Here is a 23,285-nt window from a genome sequence, read left to right on the forward strand (position 1 = left end):
GGATGTATATATGAAGGGTGGCATCTAACCCCCAGGATGTATATATGAAGGGTGGCATCTCACCCCCAGAATGTATATAGGAAGGGTGGCACAAAGAACAGAAAGAAACGACAAAACAAAAGACCACAAATTGCAACACAAGATGAACGCTGACTTCTCTTGTGTCATATCCAAATGACACTACATGAAAAACGGGCCGAAAAAAAAAAAATCAACTGCAGACCAAGGAAATAACATACTGAGAAACTGATAAGGGGAGAAAAAGTGAAGTACCAGAGACGCAAAGACCTTAATAACATATGGCAAAAAAAAAAAAAAAAGAACTCAAAATCCTCAGATTTTGCCATTTTATGTGCGACTGGCAGCAATGTCTATAAATAGTCTTTAAAAAAAAACAAAAAGAAGACAAGTCTTCGACATAATCCGCAGTTTGTGACTTTGTTATATAAAAAGACGTTCCATATGTTGAATTGTCACAGTAGAGTTGCTGGAAGTTGGTTTTCATGTGTAGTAGGCACTTTTCTTTTGTCAGTGCATAAAATGCAGCAATGGTGCCAGGTTGGAGGGTAGTACAGCCAAGGCGTGGGTGAGTGATGGCGGCCGATCTCCGAGCATCTACAGAGCCATAAAGCTTACAATGTACTCCAGAAGCTTTTGGCGGTTACACTGAGGTAGGAACGTGCTGCTTAGTTCTAGAATGTTATCACGGTTTTCCTTGCAGGCCTGGAACACCTTCAGAGAAAGGGAGAGGGAGAGTCTGTGAGTTAAGAAAATGCTTAGATTTTTATTATAGCCGTTCTATGACAATTTTAGGTCCCTCTGACAAAGCCTTCATCTTCTTTCCTCTCCAAAAGGACGTGCCATCTTTGTTCAGGCACCATCCACGGTTGCCATCTACTTCCTGGACTGAGATGCCAGTGTTCTATCACATTACCAATACCCGTCAGATCGTGCATCGAAGTGATGTTCCGACCAAAAGATACTTACTGCGCATGCGCTATGCGTTCCAGTATGCGTTCCTCGGCGCTATGCGTTCCAAACACTTCATGATCTGACGGGTAGCGGCAATCTGATAGAACACCCATGCGGAAATCTTACTACACCCAGCTACGTCTTGAATTTCAGAGTAATTTTAGCAATAAATTGAGCGTATATAAATAAATATAGTATATTGATATCTGTGATGCGGTTTGAATGTTTCATTTTGAAAGTCTAAAGGTTTAGCGTTGAGCAGTGCAGGGTGTACCAACATGGCCTCTGCCACCTTCCTACTGCTGGCGTCCAGCTTCTTTCAAAATGTATCATCAAAACAGCATCACAGATGTCAGTATACCATATTTAATTATATACGCTCACTTTATTGCTAAAATTACTCTGAAATTCAAGACGTAGCTGGGTGTAGTAAGATGTCCGCATGTGTTTTCTATCAGATTACCGCTACCCGTCAGATCATGAAGTGTTTGGAATGCATAGCGCCAAGGAATGCATAGCGCATGCGCAGTATGTATTTTTTGGTCGGCACGTCACTTCTGTTACGCGATCTGATGGAAGCGGTAATTTGATAGCACACCGGCTCAGAGATAACACAATCATGTCAATCCCGGTGCCTCTGTTTAAAAAAGTCTGACACAGCCCAACCCCCTGCTGAAGTCTCTTCTTTTGTGACTTGCTACAAAGTTACAATGTACATGTCTGATCACTGCAGGAGAGGAGACTGAGCCCCCGTTCACACTGGGGCGACCTGTCAGGTGACCTGGTCGCCTGACAGGTCGCCTGGCATACAGAAGCTGTGGACCCGTTCTAATAGGAGCGACACAAGTCGCTCCGACTTAGAAAAAGGGTCCGGAGCTTCTTTGGGGCGACCTGGAGCGACCTGCATTGACTTCAATGTTATGAAGTCCGTGCCGGCCGCTCCGAGGTTGCGGTGCGAGCAGCACGCCACGACCTGTGAGGTCGCCCCGGGAAGTCGGATCGCCCCAGTGTGAACGGGGCCTGAGGAAATGCTTCGTCATCTCCACAACAGACTGATGGCATCATCTACGTCATGGGTGTTCAACCTCTGGCCCTCCAGCTGTTACAAAAACTACAAGTCCCATGAGGCATTGCAAGCAGCTGACTGTTCCAAGCATGAATCCCAAAGGGAGAGGCATGATGGAACTTGTAGTTCCGCAAAAGCTGGAGTGCAACAAGTTCAGCACACATGATAACTCTAGGACTTGATGATGCTGGATGCCCCCCAGCCAAGGAATGAGGCGGGCTTTATCTAACTTTCTGCAGCTTCTAATGCACATTGTGAGAAGCTTGCAGTGTGCAGTGAAATCAAAGTAACCCATTCCAGTCCAGGAGAGGAGCCGGTACAACTGTGCAAGACTGGAGGAGATGTTGGAGTTCAGTTTAAAAGTGCACTAAAGAAAAAACTGTCTTTTTATTTTGTAGGGTTAAAAACCCCAACAGGTTATTTCTGCCCGTGTCCCCTCTAGGGAGATTCACCCTCTCTATTTGTCCTGATGACCATTGTTACCAGAACAGAAAGTGATGGGAAATTTAAAGCTTTACTGCTGTCACCTGAGCAGGAAGTAAGGAGAAAGCTTCCAATGGGGACACCTGTCCTAGTGTGTAATATAAAGAAATCTCTTTCACTTTGGAGAAATGTTTTTCTCACATCCTGTTGTAAATCCAGAACAGGATTTGAAGGAAAATGTCAACAATGGGACACAGACCCCACACACACATGGGGTTTACCTCTTCCCTATTTTGCCTTGTATGCACTAAAAGGTATTGAATTTACATTCATGTATATACAAATAGATTTCTATGGTTCACAGACAATGCCACCCCAGGTAGGTTTGTTACTGAATAAAGAATCTGAAATAAAACGAGAAGATACAAACGCAGAAATCTGCCGCTCCGGCCCATCACAGTGTGATTGCAGCGTTCAAAGCTCTCCAGCTCCGCTCATACAGGGAGGCGCTGCTTTCATTCTGCACAACCCTGCCTTGTTTTCCTGCGGTGTACAGACAGCACTTAGCCCTGGCATGATACACACCAAATCACCGGGGTATGAGAACGTACAAGGGCTCCCACTCTTAGATGGCAAGACATACATCTCTTTTAAAGTTTGAAAAAAAAAATAGAACACACAAAACAGCAGAAGAAGTGATCCTGGGGCAACGCTGTTCAAAGGAATTGGATTTACAAAGAACAGGCCGCCAGCCTACAATGGACCAGCTTGCCGATGGCTGCAAATGGACAACAGCTGGAAATTCTCTAATTGAAGTGAGATGGAGAGCAACTATAAAAGAATTCCTCTAAGAGATGTTTGTATGTAAAATGGACACAAAAAGACAACAGAAGTACAAGAGCCCCGACAAGACTACAGCCCTTTGCCAAAGGGGATAGCGATAGATAAATGGGAAGACAGGAAAACGGGAGAGTAAGAAAGACTAAAAGAAAGAGAGGAAGAAAAAGATAGAGAGATAAAGAGAAAAAGAAGAGAGAGCAAAAAAGAGAGAAGGAGCTAGTGGGAGAAAGGGAAAGAGAAAGAAAGCTAGAGAAAAAGAATAAGAGAAAAGAATGAATAAAAAGAAAGAAGAAAATGGGAGAGAAGGAAAAAGAAAGCTAGAGAAAAATAATAGAAAAGAAGAATAAAAAAGAAAGAAAAAAAAAAAAAAAAAAAAAGAGTAGGATAAAAACGAGAGAGAGCGAGCGCAAGGGGAAAAGAGCGAAAGAGAAAATGAGAGCAAGAGAAAAACTAGAGAAAAAGAATGATAAAAAGTACAGAAGAGAGAGATAAAAAGGTAGTTAGAGAAAATGAAAAATGGGAAGGAGAAAAGAGAGGAAAAAAAAAAAGATAAAGAAAAAAATATACCGTATATACTCGAGTATAAGCCGAGTTTTTCAGCATGTATTTACTTACTTACCTTTTCCCCAGTCCGTGCGCATGCGCCGCTCGGGAAAGCCCGTACACATTCGGCTATTCCTTGGCAGACAGCGCATGCGCGGCGATGTGTTGGTGCCAGGCGGCGCCATTTTTAAATGTAGGGCGGAAAGGTAAGTGAGACTCCTCCGCAGCTCCTGCATCTTCTCAGGAGAGGCAGTGCTGCGGGCATGGTACAGGAAATTCTCCTGTACCATGCCCGCAGCACTGCATCTCCTGTACCATCTGTGTCATGCCTGTACCATCTGTGCCATATCTGTGTCATGCCTGTACCATCTGTGCCATATCTGTGTCATGCCTGTACCATCTGTGCCATGCCTGAACCATCTCTTATACCATGCCTGTACCATGCCCACAGCCCTGCATCTCCTGTACCATGTCCGCAGCCCCTGTTCTGGGTCTCGTGGTGGTCCAGTTGAGTCCAGTAGCTGCTGCATTTCCCACCCTAGGCTTATACTCGATTCAATACGTTTTCCCAGTTTTTTTGTGGTAAAATTAGGTGCCTCTGTTTATTTTCGGGTTTGCTTATACTCGAGTATATACGGTAGGAGGAAAAAAAAAAAGATAAATAGAGTTAGGGCTCTTTCACACGGTCCGCCTCTGTAGGCGGATCCATGCTGCTCAGTGGGGATCAATCCGCGATCCCCGCTGAGCCAGGCGGATGACTGCTCCCTCTCCGCTTGCAGTGCAGAGAGGGAGGTGTCACAGCCCCCGCTGCTCTCTATGGGGAATCTGATGAGAGCGGACCGCCTGTCCACTCTCATCCGATCCCGTCCGATCCGATCCCCAGGACGGATGGAAAATAGGGTTTCCATCCGTCCGGATTTCATGGACAGGATCGGATGCGGATGGCAGCGGGTGTGAGCAGACATGTCACCGCTGACATCCGCTGCTCCATAGGGCTGAATGGGGATCCGCCTAAAAAACTGACAGGTGGACCTGATCGGACCGCCTGTGTGAAAGAGCCCTTAAGAAAAAGAAGGAAGGAAGGAAAGAGAAAAAAAAAAAAAAGTGGGAGAGAGCAAGAGAGTGAGATAAACACCTAGATAGAGAAAATGAGAGAAAGTGAAAGGACGGAGGGCAAGAAAGAGTGCTAGAACAAAAATGGAAAGAAAAACGGAGATGAAAAGAAAGAAAAGAAGAAAAAGTGAGAAAGAGAAATAGAGAGAGAGCAAGAGCTAAAGAGAATCAGGAAACAATGGATAGAAAAAGAGAGTAAGAGAAAATAATACAGACAGAAAGAAACTTGCTTTGGCAATGCTTTTATACAATAAAACTCACCCCCAGGTCTATAAAGGTCTTCACAGCATTTCTTGCAAGACAGAAGGTGGCGCTCTCAGCTGCAAGGTAGAAAACCAAGACAAGGTATAAGGATAGATCGGTGTATGATGAAATCAGCTTCATCCAGACCAGGAATTATCACTCTACTGGTAAACACCATCTGACTGTCTCCATGCAGGAAAATTATAAACAAGACACATTCCTATTAGGCGAATTCAGTTCCCTTTAGGCAAAAGACAGTTATGACTAAGGCCTTATAGGCTGAAACGCGTCAACTGATCTTTCTACATATGCACTCAGTTAAACGGCTGTGGATCGGGCACCCGGAAGCTCATTTATTGGTGAGCTGTTTTTTAACGATACATCGGGCTTTCATTTGATGATAGATGTTAATAGATACCTCCTGAATATTTTTGTATCAAAGAAAAGCTACCCCAAAACAGTAAAACTAAAATATATATATATATATATTTTTTTTCTTCAATTTCTAAATTAATAATCAGTATTATTCTTCAATTTTGGTCTCTGAAGTTTGCCAATGAACATCTAAATGATTCAGAGAAGGATTGGGAAAAAGTGCTGTGGTCAGATGAAAACAAAATTGAGCTCTTTGGCGTTAACATGACTCGCTATGAGGAAGAAAATGCTGACTTTGACCCTAAGAACATCATCTCTACAGTCAAGCACGGCGGTGGAAACATTATGCTTTGGGCGGTTTCTCTGCTAAAGGTAAAGGCCGACTTTGCCGCATTGAGGGGCCAATGGACTGGTCATGTATTGTAAAATCTTGGATGAGAACCTTCTTCCCTCAGCCAAAACACTGAAGATGGGTCATGGATGGGTCTTCCAGCATGACAATGACCCAAATATACATACTGCTAAGGCAAAAAAGGAGTGGCTCAAGAAGAAGCACATTAGGGTCATGGAGTGGCCTAGCCCTTCTCCAGACCCTAAAGTGATTTTAAAGTCTTTTTTTTTTTAAATAACAAAAATGTTATACTTACCTCCTCTGTACAATGGTTTTGAGCAGAGTGGCCCAGTACCTACTCTTCTCGGGCCCCTTTTTGTGTTCCCTGGCCCCTCCTTTCCATCGAGTGCACCCATAGCAGGCAGTTTGCTACGGATTCACCCAAACCCAGCTGCAGCTCCCTGTGTACATTTAGACACAGAGCTGTCGTTCGACCCCACCCCCTCTCTCTCGTGATCGGCTAACTGACTTTAATTGAAAGCAGCGGGAGCCAATGGCACCGCTGCTGTGTTTCAGCCAACCAGGAGGAGAGTCCCGGACGGCCAAGGGACTTGTGAACATCGCTGGATAGATAGGTGGCTCAGGTAAGCATTAGGGGGGTGCTAGGGAGGCTGCTGCACACAGAAGGCTTTTTATCCTAACTGCCAGGCCCTGTGCTCCACTTTTAAACTTAGCTGACCAGGCCATTTTTGAACATTTTCCATTGCTTTTTTATTTTTCCCTTACAGCTTTCAGAGTTTGTTAAAGACCCCCCCCCCCCCCAAACCATATATTTTCTGAAAGCAAATGACAAGCAGAGTACAAATAAGGTACTAATGGTTTTTAGGGCACAGTGATAATTGCACAAATGTTTATCAAAACAATATTTTTGCTAAAAAGACATTAAAATCATTATTCGCAGATATAAACCCAGCCCATTTTACAAAATCCTTACTAAACTTAAAAGCTAACCTGTATTGAGTTAATAAATAACCACTATGTGTAAATTTTAGATTGCGCATTTTTGCGAAATGGTGAAAATCTAACATACACAAAAATTGAAATCTCCAAATTTCTCATTTGGTTTTCATTGTTCCTTACAGCTTTCAGAGTTTAACACCCCCCCCCCCCCCCCCAAACCATATATTTTCTGAAAGCACATGACCTGTAGATTGAAAAGAAGGTGCTACTGATTTTAACTCCCTGCGATATTTGTGCAAATGTTTATCAAAACCATACATTTGCTAAAAAATCTGTAAAATTATTTTTAGCAGATATAAACAAAGCGCATTTTACAAAATTCCTGCTAAATTCCTACTAAATGTGAAAGCTTTACCTGTATTTAGTTAATAAATAACAAATATTTGTAATTTTTAAATTACGCCTTTTTGCAAAATGGTGAAAACTGAACGTACGCAAAAATGTAAATAACCATATTTCTCTAAAAATCTGAAGGTTTTCATTGTTCTCTTACAGCTTTCAGAGTTTGTTAAAGACCCCCCAAACCAAATATTTTCTGAAAGCATAGGACCAGTAGAATTAAAAGGAAGGTGCTACTGATTTTTAAGGCCCTACGATATTTGCGCAAATGTTTACCAAAGTAATATTTTTCGCTAAAAATACACTAAAATTATTAGCGGATACAAACACAGCAAATTTTACTAAATTCCTGCTAAATTACTTCTAATTCTAAAAGCATAACCTGTATTGAGTTATTAAATAAGAAATATATTTTAAATTGCAGCTTTTTGCGAAATGGTGAATACTGAACGTACACAAAACTATAAATAAACAAATGTGGAGGTTTTCATTTTTCACTTTCAGTGTTTTTAAAAAGACCCCTAAACTATACATTTTCTAAAACAAAAGGTCCAGTGGAATAAATGGAAAGTGCTAATGATTTTTAAGGCCCTGCGATATTTGCGCAAATGTTTACCAAAACAATACCTACAATAAAAATGCACTAAAATCATTATTAGCTGATATAAACACTGCAAATTATACACAATTTCTGCTAAGTTCCTTCTAAATATAAAAGCTAAACCTGTATTGAGTTAATAATTAAATATTGGTAAATTTTAAATTGCGCCTTTTTGAGAAATCCTGAAAATCAGATGTACGCAAAAATTTCTCTAAAAATCTGGAGGTTTTCCTTTTTCACTTACAGCTTTCAGAGTTTGTAAAAGACCCCCCAAACCATATATTTTCTAAAAGCACATGGCCAGTAGAATAAAAAAAAGGTGCTACTGATTTTAAAGGCACCGCGATATTTGCGAAAATGCTTATCAAACCAATATTTTTCGCTAAAAATACACTAAAATCATTAATTGGATGGATTCATACATGGCAAAATGTATAAAATTCCTACTAAATATAAAAGTTAAACCTATACTGAGTTAATAAATATTTATACATTTTAAATTACACCTTTTTGTGAAATGGTGAAAACTGAAAGTACGAAAACTGTAAATAAAAACAATTTACTTCAGAGGTTACCATTTTTCACTTACAGGTTTCAGAATTTAAAAAAGACCCCTCAAACCATACATTTTCTGAAAGCATATGGTCTGTAGAAAAAAAAAACGTGCTACAATAATGGTGCAAATGTTTATCATATCGCTATTTTCACTAAAAATACACTTAAATCTTCAATAGTGCACATAAACACAACATAACTTACCAAATTCCTGCTAAATTACTACTAAAGCTCAGTGCCAGTCAGCAGCTGCAGGCGACGGGAGGGGAAGGGAAGGATGCTGACGGAGCAGAAGGGATGGATCAGTGGTGCAGGGGCCGGTACAGGGGGGTTGACCGGACAGGCAGGGGGCGACATATTTTGATCCACTCCAAGCCCCAGCAGCACCAGAAGCCTGTGGCAGAAGAGGAATGCCAGCTTCTAAAGGTAGCTACAGGGTATCTGGTTTGCCGGGGGGGGGGGGGGTCTGATCAGGTTTGGGGGGAATCAGTGCTGGGGGGAAGAAGGGAAAAGGAAAGGAGAGTAGTTTTAGATGACAGGTAGCAGGAGAGAGGTGGAGAGGCTGGGGACAAGGAAGTGGCAGAATGAGGGGAGGGGGGGGGGGGCAGTCACATTTTAGGTTAATAACCGATCAGCGGATTTTAATTCGCTAATCAGCCACAGAATTGCTTAGCAGAGTCTGCTGAACAATTCGGTTATAAGTTCATGGTCATTGAAGTGACCATGAGCTTACAAGAGGGAGAAATTAGGTCCCTACAGTGTACGGACCTACCAGCTGCAGGCAGTGCTGTAGGTCCGTACGCCGTACACACCTGGCATTCTGGGGTCCACTGCACTTCAAAGTATTCAAAACGCCAATATTGGCATTTTTGAATACTGAGTTTTTTAAAATCTGCGCCATTAGCAGCCGAGTAAACCAGAAGTGACGTTGTGCTGTAGCTTCCAGGTCACTACATCAGAGACCTGATCAAAGCCGAATCTGCCTTTGTTTGGGACTTCAACCAGCCGGTGGATGTGCCTGGTGGGACGGGAGACCCGGGCTGAGGGGGAAGGGGGGGGGGGGGGGGGGAGTCCCGTCATGCTCGCTGGGATAATTATCTCCTGAAAGCTGACTGCCGGCTCTAAAAACGGTACCGGGTCGATGCTTACAGCTGCAGAACATCCCGGCATAACCACTTCTGCAAACCGACGTACAGGTACGTCAGTTTGCGGGAAGTGGTTAATCCTATAGAAAATTTATGGGAGGGAGCTGAAACTTCAAGTTGCCAATGACAGCCAAGAAACCTCTTAAGGATTTATAAAAGATCTGTAAAGAAGAGTGGACCAAAATCCCTCCTGAGATGTGGGCAAACCTGGTAACCAACTACAAAAAATGTCTCACCTTTGTGCTTGCCAACAAGGATTTCTCCACCAAGTACCAAGTCATGTTTTACTTAGGGGATCAAATGCCCATTTTACTCACTGAACTGCCACTCAATTTTTAACATTTGTATCGTGCTTTTTCTGGATTTTTGGATTATCTTCTGTGTCTATCATTTAAAAAACACCTATGATAAAAATATTATAGACCATTTCTTTGCAAGTGGGCAAACATATATATATATATATATATATACATACATAATATATACACACACATACATTATATATATATATATATATATATATACATACATACATACATATATATATATATATATATATATATATATATATATACATACATACATACACATACACAAATACACACACGCTATATATATATATATATATATATATATACTCATATCTCATGACTGGGAGCCAGTGTGTCCTCCGACCTCCTAAATGCTAGTACGAGACCCGGTGTCAGGTAGTGGGCTTCTAGCACAAGCACCTCAGAAGGTGGCACTGGTGATCCCGCCATGACGTTCCTAGCTCAGACACTTCCTGTTATAAAGCCTACATTGCTCTGTCTTTGTCTCCCAGCTGTGCTCCTGCATTGACACAGGTGGCTGCTTTAACACACATTAGACAGGCATGGCTCACTGTTGTCACCATCAGGAAACCCACCCTGAGAAATGCCATGCAGCCATCGCTGGAGTGTATGTAGACCAGAAATGGCTGAAAAGGGGCTGCAGGCAATCAGCAGGGTACAATGTGTCTATGTGACAGGGGTGGGGACAGTAGAGGGTAAGCTCCTCTGGTGCGGAGGCTGATGTGACTGACTCAGTGTTTTCTGTAGAGTACTATTGAATATGTCAGGGCTATGTAAAGGTTTTAATGGTTCAATGTCCTGTGCAAAGGTCTGCCAATATACTGTCAATGTTCCATATAAAGTAAAATAAAGAACATTGTCTCCAGGACACTGCAGTCCACTCCAGAGACGAGTAGAACAATTTTACAATGTCACTCAGTAAAGCTGACTAGCTGGAGGACTCTATCAGTGTACAGACAGCTGTATAACAAGACGTCTCTGAGCGGGCTCCGGGGAACAGAACTAAGAGCCTTATATAAAAACTCCACAGCCAGAACTACAACACTGCCATCTACTGGGCACTCCTACTACTGCAATCACTTTTTCTGTCCCCAAAAAGTGTATGTCTCTAATCTATGTAATGCACGGTAATGGTTTAAGAACCTTGTTAAAAAGTACCTGAGGCAGCCTTGCTTAGAATACAGAACAGCAAGCATAAGAAAATGTGGAAGTTACATGGAAAATTACTTTTAAGGCTACATTTCACAAAATGTACTAACTGTACAGACTGAAAAATAAATGAGTTTACTGGTCATTACTTACACTGTACTATTTATCACTAAAGCCTATGCAAGAGCAGAGCAAAGGGGCTACAGACCTCTTCATGTGTTTAGCAATAACCATCTAAAGTGAAGGCGCAGCCACATAAAACAATAGATCATTTATATTTCTGCAGAGGTGCCTATCAGTATGTGGCATCAGAAGCCTGAACATTACCACAGGAGTTGTAAATATATAAATTAACGATAAGGGGATTATCATATCATATGTAAATTGCTTATTTGAAAATGTATGCAACTCTGGGATTTTACATTCTCTAATAGTAGGGCCCTTTTGAACAGTAATTTTGGGGGGGGGGGGGGGGGAGGACGAGAGGAGGACCGGGGGGGAGGGTGAACGAGGGGACGAGAGGAGGCCCCGGGGGGGGGAAGAGGGGACAAGAGGGGCCCAGGGGGGTGAGACGGGAGGAAAGGAGGTCCGGGGAGAGGGGACAGAGAAGGGAATGGGAAGAGGGGAGAGGAGAGGAGGCGAGGAGAGAGGGAGGGAGAGGCAGGCGAGGGACGGGAGGGAGAGGCAGGCGAGGGACGGGAGGGAGAGGCAGGCGAGGGACGGGAGGGAGAGGCAGGCGAGGGAGGGGAGGGAGAGGCAGGCGAGGGAGGGGAGGGAGAGGCAGGCGAGGGAGGGGAGGGAGAGGCAGGCGAGGGAGAGGCAGGCGAGGGAGAGGGAGGCGAGGGAGAGGCAGGCGAGGGAGAGGGAGGCGAGGGAGAGGGAGGGGCAGGCGAGAGAGGGGAGGAAAGGAGGTCCGGGGAGAGGGGACAGAGAAGGGAATGGGAAGAGGGGAGAGGAGAGAGGGAGGGAGAGGCAGGCGAGGGAGGGGAGGGAGAGGCAGGCGAGGGAGGGGAGGGAGAGGCAGGCGAGGGAGGGGAGGGAGAGGCAGGCGAGGGAGGGGAGGGAGAGGAGGACCGGGGGGGAGGGTGAACGAGGGGACGAGAGGAGGCCCGGGGGGGAAGAGGGGACAAGAGGGGCCCAGGGGGGTGAGACGGGAGGAAAGGAGGTCCGGGGAGAGGGGACAGAGAAGGGAATGGGAAGAGGGGAGAGGAGAGGAGGCGAGGAGAGAGGGAGGGAGAGGCAGGCGAGGGAGGGGAGGGAGAGGCAGGCGAGGGAGAGGGAGGCGGGGGAGGGGAGGGAGAGGGAGGCGGGGGAGGGAGAGGGAGGCGGGGGAGGGGAGGGAGAGGGAGGCGGGGGAGGGGAGAGGCGAGGGAGGGGAGGGGCGAGGGAGGGGACGAAAGGAGGTCCGGGGGGAGGGGACGAAAGGAGGTCCAGGGGGAGGGGACCAGAGGAAGCCAGTGGAGAGGGGAGAGAGAAAGGAAGTAGAAGGGGAAGAGGGGAGAGAGAGAGGGAGGCGAGGGAGAGGAGAGAGAGAGGGAGGCGAGGGAGAGGAGAGAGAGAGGGAGGCGAGGGAGAGGAGAGAGGGAGGCGAGGGAGAGGAGAGAGAGAGGGAGGCGAGGGGGAGGAGAGAGAGAGGCGAGAGAGGGAGAGGCGAGGGAGAGAGGCGAGGGAGGCAAAGGAGAGGAGAGGAGAGGCTAGGGAGGCGAGGGAGAGGCTAGGGAGGCGAGGGAGAGGCTAGGGAGGCGAGGGAGAGGAGAGGGAGGCGAGGGAGAGGAGAGGGAGGCGAGGGAGAGGCGAAGGAGAGGAAAGGGAGGCGAGGGAGAGGCGAGGGAGGAGAGGGAGAGGCGAGGGAGGAGAGGGAGAGGGAGGGGAGAGGGAGGGGAGAGGGAGGGGAGAGGAGAGGGAGGGGAGAGGGAGGCGAGGGAGGCAGGGAGAGGAGAGGCAGGCGAGGGAGGCCGGGAGAGGAGAGCAGAGGCGAGGGAGGCCGGGAGAGGAGAGCAGAGGCGAGGGAGGCCGGGAGAGGAGAGCAGAGGCGAGGGAGGCCGGGAGAGGAGAGCAGAGGCGAGGGAGGCCGGGAGAGGAGAGCAGAGGAGAGGGAGAGGAGAGGGAGGCGAGGGAGAGGGAGGCGAGGGAGAGGAGAGGGAGGCGAGGGAGAGGAGAGGGAGAGGAGAGGGAGGCGAGGGAGAGGGAGGCGAGGGAGAGGAGAGGGAGGCGAGGGAGAGGAGAGGGAGGAGAGGGAGGAGAGGGAGAGGAGGAGAGAGAGGGAGTCGAGGAGAGAGAGGGAGTCGAGGAGAGGGAGTCGAGGAGAGAGAGTCGAGGAGAGAGAGTCGAGGAGAGAGAGTCGAGGAGAGAGGGTCGAGGAGAGAGAGTCGAGGAGAGGGAGGCGAGGGAGAGGAGAGAGAGGCGAGGGAGAGGAGAGGAGAGAGAGGCGAGGGAGAGGAGAGAGAGGCGAGGGAGAGGGGAGGCGAGGGAGAGGAGAGGCGAGGGAGAGGAGAGGCGAGGGAGAGGAGAGGCGAGGGAGAGGAGAGGCGAGGGAGAGGAGAGGCGAGGGAGAGGAGAGGCGAGGGAGAGGAGAGGCGAGGGAGAGGGGAGGCGAGGGAGAAGGGAGGCGAGGGAGAGGAGAGGCGAGGGAGAGGCGAGGGAGAGGAGAGGCGAGGGAGGCGAGGGAGAGGAGAGAGAGGCGAGGGAGAGGAGAGAGAGGCGAGGGAGAGGAGAGGCGAGGGAGAGGAGAGGCGAGGGAGAGGCGAGGCGAGGGAGAGGCGAGGCGAGGGAGAGGCGAGGCGAGGGAGAGGAGAGGGAGAAGAGAGGCGAGGGAGAGGGGAGGCGAGGGAGAGGGGAGGCGAGGGAGAGGGGAGGCGAGGGAGAGGGGAGGCGAGGGAGAGGGGAGGCGAGGGAGAGGGGAGGGAGAGGAGAGGGGAGGCGAGGGAGAGGGGAGGCGAGGGAGAGGGGAGGGAGAGGAGAGGGGAGGGAGAGGAGAGGCGAGGGAGAGGAGAGGCGAGGGAGAGGAGAGGCGAGGGAGAGGAGAGGCGAGGGAGAGGAGAGGCGAGGGAGAGGAGAGGCGAGGGAGAGGAGAGGCGAGGGAGAGGCGAGGGAGAGGAGAGGCGAGGGAGAGGAGAGGCGAGGGAGAGGAGAGGCGAGGGAGAGGAGAGGCGAGGGAGACGAGGGAGAGGAGAGGCGAGGGAGGTGAGGGAGAGGAGAGGGAAACAAGGCAAAGCAAAGGGGGAGGAGAGGAGAGGGAGGCGAGGGATGGGCGAGAGAGGGGAGGGAGGAGAGGAGAGGGAGGGGAGGGAGGAGAGGAGAGGGAGGAGAGGGGAGGGAGCCCGGGGGGGCGAAAGGAGGTCATGGGGGACGAAAGGAGGTCCGGGGGGGGGGACGAAAGGAGGTCCAAGGTGGGAGGGGGAGAGGGAACGAGAGGAAGCCAGTGAAGAGGGAGGGGAAGGGAAGAGAAGGGGAAGAGGGGAAAGAGGAGAGGAGGCAAGCGAGAGGAGGCGAGCGAGAGGAGGAGAGGAGGCGAGGAGAGGAGGCGAGGAGAGGAGGCGAGCAAGAGGAGGAGAGCGAGAGGAGGAGAGGAGAGGAGAGGAGGCGAGCGAGAGGAGGAGAGGAGAGGAGGCGAGCGAGAGGAGGAGAGGAGAGGAGGCAAGGGAGAGGAGGAGAGGAGGCGAGCGAGGGGAGGAGAGGAGGGGAGGAGAGGAGGCGAGCGAGAGGAGGCGAGCGAGAGGAGGCGAGCGAGAGGAGGAGAGGCGAGTGAGAGGGAGGCAGGGGAGAAGCGAGGGAGCGGCGAGCGAGGGGAGAGGGAGGCGAGGGGAGAGGAGAGGGAGGCGAGGGAGAGGCGAGGGAGAGGCGAGGGAGAGGCGAGGGAGAGGCGAGGGAGAGGAGAGGGAGAGGCGAGGGAGAGGCGAGGGAGAGGCGAGGGAGAGGCGAGGGAGAGGCGAGGGAGAGGCGAGGGAGAGGCGAGGGAGAGGCGAGGGAGAGGCGAGGGAGAGGCGAGGGAGGCGAGGGAGAGGCGAGGGAGGCAGGGAGAGGAGAGGGAGGCAGGGAGAGGCGAGGGAGAGGCGAGGGAGGCAGGGAGAGGAGAGGGAGGCAGGGAGAGGAGAGGGAGGCAGGGAGAGGAGAGGGAGGCGAGGGAGGCAGGGAGAGGAGAGGGAGGCAGGGAGAGGGAGGCAGGGAGAGGAGAGGGAGGCAGGGAGAGGAGAGGGAGAGGAGAGGGAGAGGCGAGGGAGAGGCGAGGGAGAGGCGAGGGAGAGGAGAGGGAGAGGAGAGGGAGGCGAGGGAAACAAGGCAAAGCAAAGGGAGAGAGGGATAGGCAATGTGGAAGAAAACAAGGCAACAGCATGCCGGCAAGGCAACGGAGAGAAGACAAGCCAAGGCGAGAAAGAGAAGACAAACAGAGAAGGCAAGGGAGAGAAAAAAGGCAAAGGGAGAGGGGAGTGAACAAATAAGGCAAGGAAGAGATTCTACACCTCAGCCAATCCTGTATACCAAACACATCCACAATATTTTGTGATACGTACATGCCACTCTAATATTGGAGTCACTTAGAAGTCACTTAGTCACTACAGGCAAGCCGAGGAGCAGAGTATACAATTTTTTTAATTCTTTAACATGTGACTGTTGCATTCATGGAGATCCTATAAACAAGTGATTGTTCTGAAGCTTCATAGGGGTCAAATTAAATGGTCAACATAGAAAAAAATATTGCTTTAAGAACCAGTCAGTAAAGCCTTAGGATGTAACAAGCAAATCGAAAGAAGCAATTAAAAAAAAAAAAAGACTCAGGTAAAATAAAGCAACCAAAAGCATTTATGGCCTATCCTCCTGCAGCCCTGACACAGCAAATCAATAGGAAAAGAGAAAGACAGAACACGCCAAGGAATTCAGGAAAAGAAAAAAGTCTGGAAAGCATTATTTGGAGTTGAAATGCAGTTTAGAAAATCTGCACATTTTAACAGTGTTCTGTGTTTCTAATACTAAAATCCTGTTTTCAACTTTTTCCCAACTTTTTTTCAGCATCAGCTGCACATCATAGCTCTAGACTGGCTTTCTGATAGGGACAATGGTGAAAGATGCCTGAGCTATGAATGCCAGCAAGGGCCACGTGCGGTCTCTGCAAGGGGAACATGCATAAGGGTGACAATGCAGGAGCACAAATGGGAGTTAGGGACAGTGTTGTCAACCAATAACAGAAAGTGAAAACTGCAGATTTGAAAAGACATTAACATGGTTAAAGCTTCTATAAGATGTTAGTTGCATAGTTACTCACATAGTTGGTAAGGTTGAATAAAGACACCTATCCACCCAGTTCAACCTGTGTAGGTGTGTGTATGCATTTATGTCTCTACCACTGCCCAGATCTCTACATATTGTGTTCGCTAACATGCCCATCTAAAAATTTTAAATTATCCACACTTCCTTCTGACACCACCGGCTGTGGAAGGGAGTTCCACATCCTTACCGCTCTACCAGTAAAGAACCCCGTATGAAGTGTAAGGTTTTTCTTTTACACAAATATATGAAGTTTAAAAGGTTAAACTGCTTCTCATCCAACTTCACTGAGTGGCCACATGTCCTCTTGAACGACCTAAACTTTACAGTTTCCTCCCTAAGCTAAAATCATCATTTAGATATTTAAATATTGCGATCATAGAGTTGGTGATTGAGTTTATAACTACTTTTCTGCTGGAGCTCTTCACTGTAAAAAAGTAAAAGTGAGGATTAATTGGTGAACGTGACTCACAATAAACGGCGACCCTTCGCTCCGTCCTGGCTAGAAGGTACTTCTGCAGATTCTGGATTAACTCCCTCTCTGAAACACGACCACTGAAACCATAGATGTAGGAGGCAGCGGAGCTGTAAGCCTCGAGGATGGGACCGAGGAGTCTCTGCAGGAAGGACAGGAACTGCTGGTGCTTCTGTGATGGACTGACCTAGAACGGGAAAGAACAGTTTGTGATCGTCATCACCATGGTAGAGGTGCAGAGTGGTGCCAATACTTTATTCATGAGTTATGTGACTGTAGCATCCCTGAAGCGGAAGATCGCAACCCCTACATACACGTACATCTCAAAAAAGTTGAATATCAAATCAAAAAGTTAATTTATTTCAGTAATTTAATTCAAAAAGTGAAACTCATATAGATTCATTACACAGTGATATATTTCAAGCGTTGTTTTCTTTAAATTTTAATGATTATGGCTTACAGCTAGTGAAAACCCAAAGTTCAGTATTTTAGAAAATTAGAATATTGTGAAAAAAGTTCAATATTGTAGACTCATGGTGTCACATTCTAATCAGCTAATTAACTCAAAACACTTGTAAAGGTTTTCTGAGCCTTTAAATGGTCTCTCTGGTTCAGTAGGTTACACAATCATGGGGAAGACTGCTGACGTGACAAGTTGTCCAGAAGTTTTTGACACCCTCCACAAGGAGGGTAAGTCACAAAAGGTCATTGCTAATAAAAGCTGGCTGTTCACAGAGTTCTGTATCCAAGTATATGAATGGAAAGTTGAGTGGAAGGAAAACGTGTGGTAGAAAAAGGTGCACAATCAACAGGGATGACCGCAGCCTTGAGAAGATTGTAAATCAAAGATCATTCAAGAATTTGTGGGAGATTCACAAGGAGTGGACTACGGCTACAACTGTCGCATTCCTTGTGACAAGCCACTCAGGAACCAGACACAATGTCTGAAGTGTCTTACCCGGGCTAAGAAGAAAAAGGACTGGACTGTTGCCCAGTGGTCCAAAGTCTTCTTTTCGGATTAAAGTAAATTTTGCATTTCATTTGGAAATCAAGGTCCCAGAGTCTTGAGGAAGAATAAAGAGGCACAAAATCCAAGTTGCATGAGGTCAAGTGTGAAGTTTCCACAGTCTGTAATGATTTGAGGAGCCATGTCATCTGCTGGTGTTGGTCCACTGTGTTTTATCAAGTCCAAAGTCAGCGCAGGCCTCTACCAGGAAATTATAGAGGACTTCAGGCTTCCCTCTGCTGACCAGCTTTATGGAGATGCTGATTTCAATTTCCAGCAGGACTTGACACCGCCCACACTGCCAAAACTACCAATACCTGATTTATTGATCATGGGCTTCCATAACACTCTGCTTGATTGCCCGGAAAACTCGCCTGACCTAAACCCCATAGAGAATCTGTGGGGTATTGTCAAGAGGAGGTTGAGAGACACCAGACCCAACAATGCAGACGAGCTGAAGCAGCTATCAAAGCAACCTGGGCTTCCATAACACCTCAGTGCCACAAGCTGATCGCCTCCATTCCACGCCGCATTGATGCAGTAATCCGTGCAAGAGGAGCCACATGGACAAACTTTTCAGTAAGCCAACATTTCTGTATTAAAAATCCTTTTTTTACTGGTCTTATGCAATATTCAAATTTTCTGAGATACTGCATTTTGGGTTTTACTAGCTGTAAGCCATAATCCTCAAAATTAAAAGAAAGAAAATGTTTGAAATATATCACTCTGTTTGTAAAGAATCTATACAATATACGAGTTTCACTTTAGGGATGTTGGTACCACAAATTTAAAGTTTATTTGTATTGAATTTACCTCAGACACACCTTAAACTCATTTCAATCGAGTTTCACTTTTTGAATTGAATTACTGAAATAAATCAACGTTTTGATGATATTCAAATTTTTTTAAATGCACCTGTACATAAGCATATTCATAAATCATCCGACTAGAGCCTCCCTTGATGCAGAAGATCCCAACACATACACCGGCCACTTTATTAGGGACACCTGTTCAATTGCTTGGTAACACAAATTGCTAATCAGTCAATCATGGCAGCAACTCAATGCATTTAGGCATCTAGATGTGGAGAAGATGACTTGTTGAAGTTCAAACCAGGCATCAGAATGGGGGGGGGATGGGATTTTTAACTTATTGGAAAATTCATTTCTCTGATGTTTATTGACGAACACAGCTCTTGATCTTTTTAACCATTGGGTTATACTGCCCCCTACAGGTGTAGGACACTAGGCAGAAAAAAAGAAGTCTGGCTACGCCCATGTGCAGTCCCAGGGAGTATATTCCCTCTCTCTGCTATAGGTACTCAGTTTTGTTACAAGCAGTGTCAGACGAATTACAACAAACACAGAGGGGTGGGTGCTGTGTCAGTCAATGAACATCAGAGAAATTCATTTTACAGTAAGTTAAAAATTCCCATCTTCTCTTTTGTTCATGGATGGACACAGCTCCGGATTGGGACGTCCCAAAGCAGTGTTAAAGGGGTGGGAACTGGAAAACATTCCCAAGGCTAAACAGTAGCCAACCAGGCAACAGAAGCTCAACCAAAACAACTGGAGCCCACATGAAAAAAACAATACACCGTTCAAAGAGGACCAGGTCCTCTAAACAGCAGCCTGCAAAACCTTGCAGCCAAAAGAAGCATGCGCAGATGGCAACACATCCACTTTATAGAACTTTGACCTAAGAGGGATCCCTAGGCCTCAAGGACATGCATAGGCAGGACAGGGGGCCCTGGCAGGAGCCCCCCCCCGGGTACAGCCCCCCCACACAGCTGATTGTCCAGTCTCCGGCGGTGCAGCCCCATCGCCAGCATAGCGCCCTGCCCCCAACCCAGGAGGAGGACCAAACCACCCAGCTCCAGCATAAAGTAGAGGGGGTAGGATGGGGGGGAAAGATGAGAGGGGTGCCTGATGGGGGGAGGGAAGGTAATAGGGGTGCCTGATGGAAAGGGGAACCTGGGGGTCCGACCGTCCCATGGAGGGCCCCACGTCCACCCCAAAACCCTCCAGGGGGAGAGGTGGGACAGGTACGCACCATTCCAGGAACCAGGCGGGCAATGCTTCAGACAGAACCCCTCGCCATTGAAATGGGCGGCTGTCAGCCAGGAGGAACGCTGCAACTCAGGCCGAGATATGGTCATATGCGACCTAACAAGACGTTTAACTGGCAGGCCAGTTCCCGTCCAGGGGGGCTATGTCGCGGTCGACCTAGGGCAAAGCTGAGGTCGGCGCGCACTCGCTGGCCAGACTGGGGTGACCACTGGATCTAGATTATCCAGCCCGTCGCTCAGTCTGGCAGTTGATTGTAGATCTCACAGGAAAAGAAAACAGGAGAAAAAATGATATCTAAAAAGAAAAAATTGCCAAGACCAGAGATCCCAGCAAGGAACTAGGGGCCTTACTTCTGAATAGGCAGAAAAAGCTATATTATATATATATATATATACACACACACATACCTATAGCAGGGAAGGGAGTATACCCCCTGGGACTGCCCATGGGCATAGCCAGACTTTTTTTCTGCCTAGTGTTCTACTCCTGTAGGGGGCAGTATAACCCAATGGTTAAGAGGATCAGGAGCTGTGTCCGTCAATGAACGAAAGAGAAAGGTGATTTAAGTGACTTTGAACATGGCGTTGTTGGTGCCAGATGGGCAGGTCTGAGTATTTCAGCACTGATCATTGTATTAGTGTCACTGGTTCCTACAAATGGTCAGTTAGTGTCCGATTCAATACTGCAGTCCCGCTATAAGTCGCAGATTGCTGCCATTACTAGTATACAAAAAAAAAAAAAAATTTCCAGCATATATCCCATCCTTTATAGACGCTATAACATTCAAGCAAATCAATCAAAATACGCTTACTGGGATTTTTTTATTTTTTTTACCAAAAATATGTAGCAGAATACATATTGGCCTAAATGCACGAAGAAATTCGATTTTTTACATTTTTTTTTTTTGTTTATAGCGCAAAATATAGAAAAACTCAGTGGTGATCAAATACCACCAAAATACCACCACCTCCATTTGTGGGAAAACAAGGACATCAATTTTATTTTAGTACATTGTTGTGTGACTGCGCAATTGTTAGTTCATCCAACGCAGTGCCATATCACAAAAAGTGACTTGGTCAAGAAGAGGGGTAAATTTTCCGGAAGTCAAGTGGTTAAAGAATAAGCTCTCCAGTTATAAAAAAATAAATAAAATTCACATGTTTCTGCAGGTAAAAAAAAGTGTGCATTTATTTTATTTTTTTACACTGGGGCCTGTAAAGCATCTGTGAACAGTAGGGGACCAGGGGATAAAGGGACGGGAACTGGAACATGTTGGGAGAAGACTAAAGTTCAGATTTGATGAATACGGTTCTCAGTGTTTGTACCTTCAGATATCGGTCTCTTTGCTCCTCCCCAAAGTCGCTATCTTCATCTTCCTCATCGCTCCTCCACTGCACACGATCTGGGATCTTGCTATCCCATGTAGACTCAGAAAGACTAGGACTTGCATCTTCCTGGTCATCCTAGGGAAACCGAAAAAAGAAAAAAAACGTAAAATTTAGAATCTGTTACCTTTCTCCATAAACAGTCTGAAGCTTATATTAGGGGTGCACCGATACTGGTATAGATGCGGATACTGAGCATTTGCAAAAGTACTCGTGCAAATGCTCGGATACCTGAAGCAGATACCTTTGCTGCATGATTGAAGTCCATACAAAATTAATGGGCTTGAATCGCATGCGATTTGAACAGGAATAAGGTGCAATTCCAGTTGGAATCGCATGCAGTTTTGCGTGCCGCTCCTGTGTGAGCCTCTTGTCATAGTGACTTCAGGCTGGGTTCACACAAGGGCGGTGCAGGAAATGTCATACAATTCAGACAGGAATCCCACTGCATTCCGGTTCAAATCGCATGTGATTATTTGCAGTTCGATTCACCCCATTCATTTTGTATGCAAAAGGTATAGTTACTCCGTATTGGTAAGTACTTGACCTGAAAGTATTGGTACTTGCCAGTAAAAAACAGTATCTGTGCAACCCTAGTTTATATAATACATATTACAACCTGACAGTACAACCTCTTTTATATCTACCAACAAGTACCTAGTTCAGTGGTTACCAAACTGCGGCCCTTTGGCTGCCTTTATCCATTTTCTTGGGGCACTATTCCTCTCACTGACACCAACAGGGCATTATTCCTCCCACTGACACCAACAGGGCATTATTCCTCCCATTGACACCAACAGGACACTATTCCTCCCATTGACACCAACAGGACACTATTCCTCCCCCTGACACCAACAGGACACTATTCCTCCCACTGACACCAACAGGACACTATTCCTCCCACTGACACCAACAGGGCATTATTCCTCCCACTGACACCAACAGGACACTATTCCTCCCACTGACACCAACAGGGCATTATTCCTCCCACTGACACCAACAGGGCATTATTCCTCCCACTGACACCAACAGGGCATTATTCCTCCCATTGACACCAACAGGACACTATTCCTCCCACTGACACCAACAAGGCACTATTCCTCCCACTGACACCAACAGGACACTATTCCTCCCACTGACACCAACAAGGCACTATTCCTCCCACTGACACCAACAGGGCATTATTCCTCCCACTGACACCCGGGCATTTTCTACTCACACTGGCCAGAGAATGGCCCCCTCAAAGTCCGGAGAGCAAACTGGCCCTTTGTTTAGAAAGTTTGGAGAGCCCTGATCTAGTGCAAGAGCCTGCCTGATTGGATACAGAATAATTGGATAGTTGGGTAGGTTTTCATATAAGCTTTAGTAAATCCAAAGTTGCTTGCACTCAGGGCATCTAGCTGCTGTGTCTCCAATCCTGTTGTTTAGTGAACCTGTGAGGCACAAGTGCATTCCGGGCATACATCCCTGAAGACATACGGTCCTAACTGGGAGTCCTACTCAGTATAGACACTGACAGACTGCAGGCAAAGCTTTAAACGCCTTTACAGGTTACCAATTTAGAGTTACACGGGAGGTCTGGTGCTAGAATTATTGCTCTCGCTCTGAAGTTTGCGACAATACCTCACATGTGTGGTGCGATCACCGTTTACATATGCGTGCAGGAGCAACATATGCGAGGTTAGGAGGGGTGCTTTACTTTTTTTTTTATTATTATTATTATTTATTATATACAAAGCTTCTTTTTTTTTTTATTTTATTTTTTTACACCATCTAATTTGGATTTACGTTATTGCTATCACAAGGGATAAACAACATCCCTTTTGACAGCATGGCCCACGACAGGTCCTCTTTATGGAGAGATCTGGGGTCTAATAGACCTCAAATCTCTCCTCTTACCTTCAATGCAGCCAATCAGACACAGATAAATCTGGTTGGCTGCTTTCCTGCCCATTAATGGGCAGGTAAACAAGAGGCAAAACCAGAAGTGACAACATACTCGTCGCTCCCAGTTTCCATGGTCACAGAGAGAGAGGAACAA

At 46.9% G+C, this 23,285-nt stretch overlaps 1 protein-coding gene across 1 annotated transcript in view; it reads right to left on the reverse strand.

The window, feature by feature from the left end:
- Positions 1–298: 298 nt before the first annotated feature.
- The window catches only part of GPAM (glycerol-3-phosphate acyltransferase, mitochondrial), an 86,444-nt gene continuing 63,457 nt past the window's right edge, over positions 299–23,285 (reverse strand). The window contains exons 16-19 of the mRNA XM_082268372.1: positions 21,185–21,322; positions 16,782–16,971; positions 5,219–5,277; positions 299–732 (exon numbers count right to left, since the gene is read on the reverse strand). Of these exons, the coding sequence (XP_082124498.1) occupies positions 616–732; positions 5,219–5,277; positions 16,782–16,971; positions 21,185–21,322 (504 nt within the window). The 3' untranslated portion in view covers positions 299–615. The remainder of the gene's footprint in view (positions 733–5,218; positions 5,278–16,781; positions 16,972–21,184; positions 21,323–23,285) is intronic.

This window comes from Pelophylax lessonae (genome assembly GCF_965119305.1).
Source record: "Pelophylax lessonae genome assembly, chromosome: 9".
Taxonomy (NCBI): Eukaryota; Metazoa; Chordata; class Amphibia; order Anura; family Ranidae; genus Pelophylax; species Pelophylax lessonae.